Below are 3,896 nucleotides of genomic sequence, written 5' to 3' on the forward strand. Positions count from 1 at the left end.
TTATCTTATCTTATCTTATCTCATCTTATCTCATCTTATCTTATCTTATCTTATCAAGTCCGAGGTTGCAAAACCTAACCGGTTTCAGATAACTCAAGAAACCAGTGCCTTTTTTTCGGCTGTGGCAGAGTGGTTAGGTGAGTCGTCCTGGAACCGGAAGGTCGCTGGTTCGATCCCCTGTCCAGCCTTTTCAGTCGTTGTGTCCTTGGGCAAGACACCACCTGGCTTGCCTACTGATGGTGGTCAGAGGGTCCGGTGGCGCCGATGCATGGCAGCCTTGCTTCTGTCAGTGTGCCCCAGGGCAGCTGTGGCTACAGTGTAGTTTGCCATCATCAGTGTGTGAATGTGAGTGTGAATGGGTGAATGTCTGTTAGTGTAAAGCGCTTTGGGGTCCGGAGGGACTTGAAAAGCGCTCTATAAGTTCAGTACCATAACCACATCATATTGAATTTTTGTAAAAAAAAATTACACCAAAATAATTTAGGGGGGCTTTAAAATATAGTGGCTAGTGACGCCACTGCCGTAGACCGCACATTAAAATGTCCTTTCTCACTTCCATTTACATCATAACCTCCTGTGCCTCACGTGGGATTTGAGAACTCCTGCAAATGTTTTGAGACATTTTGGAGACTCCCTCATGAAAGCTTTTCACCAACAAGTCGCCAACACTTTCAGCCCAGTGAGATACCGGCTGTAGCTGAACAGCTTGGTGTAACATTGCTAACGAGACGTCTTATCTTGATGTTCTTTGTGTTCTTAAAGTCATACCTCAGCTGGAGCAGACGTGGTCGTTGTAGGAGGCGACCTCAACATGCACCCTCAGGACCTTGGCTGCAGACTACTGAGATCTTACACTGGACTGCGAGACTCCTACTTAGAAACTGCTAAATTTGATGTAGGTAGCAACAAGAAAAGTACACAGTAAAATAATTCATTTGTTTGCAGAATTACATCATGTAAAACTTGTAGTTTTAGCCATATTTTATCAGAAGCCTATTTTACTCTTTCCGTTTTTCTTTTTTTTTTTTAACATTTCAGCAGGTTTTTTTGTAATAATATGTAGATTATAATGACTATAGCAGCAGATAATAAAAGCACAGTTTTGAATGGTTGTAAAACAGTTAACCAGGCTAATAGATTAAAACATGCTATTGTTTTTAACTCAATCTTCTGGTGGAACTATTTATTGCACGACATGCACAAGTTTTGCGAATTCCGCAAGCCTTAAAAAAGGGGCGTCAACGAAAATATTTTGTCATCGTTAACGAAAACACTGCTCTCAGCTACTACCACACCCAGTCTTACCTCAGTGTTTCAGTTTTAGTTTTTCTTCACTTTGTCACTAGTTACTTTCTATAAGTTTAATTGTGGTTAATATCTCATGATCTGCACCAGGAAATAAAAAAGGTAATTTTGTATGCAAGTATGCAAAAATAGTTAATATATAAAATGTTTGCGTTATCTGTTGTTTTTACGTACTTCAAGTTGAGAAATGGTGTTTTTTCTTTTTCTTTTTTTCTCTCAGGGTTGTGAAAACGGTATTACTCTTATTGCGGACAACCCATTTATAAATAAAAAGGAGCTTGTTCCCTTTGAGAAGGGCATTCGAATCGACTACATCTTGTTCAAGGTGGGTTGAATTAACACCATTGCTGTTTTACTTTTTGTCATTTGTTTTAAGTCTTTGTTACAGAATCTTAGACTCTTCAAATACTTTTATTCACCTCAGTTTACTATTTCAGGGAACCTCCAAAACCGACATTTATTGCAATTTCATGTCCACCACCAAAGGCTCAGTTCCTGACCATCCGTTCCCGTACTCTGATCATGAGGCTCTTACTGCTCAGCTGCAACTGAAGTCCAGCGTTCCAACTGAGGCTGAAAGTAGCAAACAATCAAAGACTGAAGACTCTCCTGCAGGTAACAGCCAATAGAATAGAATAGAATAGAATAGAAAAGAAACACCCTTTATTGTCCCGTGGAGGAGAAATTCAGGTTTAACAGCAGCAGCATCCGGATGACAAACAGTACTGGTTGGTAGATGAAAATAAATGTTTAGAAAATTAAGAACATAAATAGMTAGGAAAATGYAAYTTCTCTTTRTAAATGYAGTGTGAATGCTAAAAGCTGAACTGTGCTGAAGAAAGTGAAACTAAGTGTTTAAAGCTAAAMGAARCAGAATACTAGCCAAAATTAGCGAAACGGTTGCTAAAATCTAAAAGTAGCAGAATRCTCACTAAAAGTAGCAAAACAATRCCTAAAAGTTCAAAGTAGCATAATAAGACAAACATAGAGATATCAGTACCTTTCTATGTGGCAACATTTTTGTGAATAAAGTAAGAATTTAAAATACCAAAACCAAAGATCAAACCTGAAACTAGGATTTGGCAATATTGAAAAAAAAAAAATCACGATTAATTGTGGTATTTAGCCAATAACCATTAATTTGACGACTATCCCCTGGAATCCCTGGACACCCTTATGTCCTGGTCACATGACTAATTTAGTAGGAAAGATTTGCTCTTCGTAAAAATCTGTTCTAAACTGTGTCAAAATTATAAACTTCAGGCTATAAATCAAATTTTAAATTGTGTTGATAGATAAATAAATTACAGAACTTTTTAAAAAAATATTTGTCATATTTGAGGCGCAGAGGAGCACCGAGCAGACTGACTGAATACATCTCCAGTCAGTCCGCCTGGTAGCATTACTCGTATTAATCGTCAAGTCCCAAAAAATAATCGATTAATGTTTTTCTGACTATTAATTGCACACGATACGATTATGCCCAACCCTACCTGAAACCTTACTAAATGAGCTAAATGTTTGGATGTATGAATGACTAAAATAGCACAAAGTTATTAGAAGTAGTTGGACTAAAAAAACGTGGTGAATAATTAAAACAAAGAAAAAAACGTGTTTGTGTGAATGCTGATTCTGCATTCACACAGAGACATTATGTAAGCTTATTGCAGTTCATGTTTCTTCACTCCTGAACTGATTTATGAGGCAGCAGAGTTGAAAAAGCCAGATAAACAGATAATAACCTGTATGCATCATTCTGGGTCAATAAGTAGCAGAATGACTAGTTGAAGTAATTCAGGTTAGTTTTTGGCTTTATTTATTTTCACAGGTCTTCTGGTGTTGCTACAGTCATTAAATCATTTTACTCTCTAACTTTTATATTGAGCAGTTCAGGACTTTAATTTACTCAATGTCCATGTTCTCTCTTTCACTCCTTCAGGGAAGCTGGCGGAGCTGGTTGACATCGTGACAGAGGCTCGCACAGAGGTGAAAGTGGGCTTGCACTGCGCTGAGAGGATGCGCTACACGGCAGCACGAACCGGAGTGATGGGCCTGGCTCTGCTGTTCCTGGAGTTGGCCATCGCGGCGGTTCCCTGCTTCGCTCTGGGAGCAGAGCAGCCTTTCCCTCGTACCTCCTTCTACCTGCTGGCTGCTCTGTGCTTCGCCATCCTGCTGAGCACCTCTCTGCTCTACATCTTTTACACCATGGAGCTGAAGTCTCTCCAGGGGGCTGAAGACCAGATGAGGCTGGCTGTAGGCGGTCTGCAAGAGAAGCTCAGAGGTTTCCCGTTGGCTCAGCCTCACAAGGTTACACAGAGGCCTCCRGAGGGGGAAAAACTTAATGCCTTGGACCCGGAGGAATAACTTCAAAGTAGGCTTTGAAGTCAGTTTTAAGAGGGACATTTAGTCTGCTCCTATTAATCTGTTTTGTGCTTTTGAGATTTAGAATTTTGCTGCAAATGAATTATGATATGAAACATTTCTAAAAGTAGCGCAGGACACCTGCTTTGACATTTTTTATACTTTTCTATAGTCCTCTCTAGGCTTTTATTATACCTAGACTTCTCTATTGCACCTGCTATATATATATA

General features: G+C 39.4%; 1 protein-coding gene across 1 annotated transcript in view; it reads left to right on the plus strand.

Annotated features, from left to right (window-relative positions):
* Nucleotides 1-3,890, plus strand: part of smpd2b (sphingomyelin phosphodiesterase 2b) — a 9,985-nt gene extending 6,095 nt beyond the window's left edge. The window contains exons 8-11 of the mRNA XM_014009517.1: nucleotides 763-895; nucleotides 1,526-1,630; nucleotides 1,743-1,920; nucleotides 3,245-3,890. Of these exons, the coding sequence (XP_013864971.1) occupies nucleotides 763-895; nucleotides 1,526-1,630; nucleotides 1,743-1,920; nucleotides 3,245-3,669 (841 nt within the window). The 3' untranslated portion in view covers nucleotides 3,670-3,890. The remainder of the gene's footprint in view (nucleotides 1-762; nucleotides 896-1,525; nucleotides 1,631-1,742; nucleotides 1,921-3,244) is intronic.
* Nucleotides 3,891-3,896: the final 6 nt, after the last annotated feature.

Source organism: Austrofundulus limnaeus, unplaced genomic scaffold (assembly GCF_001266775.1).
Source record: "Austrofundulus limnaeus strain Quisiro unplaced genomic scaffold, Austrofundulus_limnaeus-1.0 Scaffold59, whole genome shotgun sequence".
Lineage (NCBI taxonomy): Eukaryota > Metazoa > Chordata > Actinopteri > Cyprinodontiformes > Rivulidae > Austrofundulus > Austrofundulus limnaeus.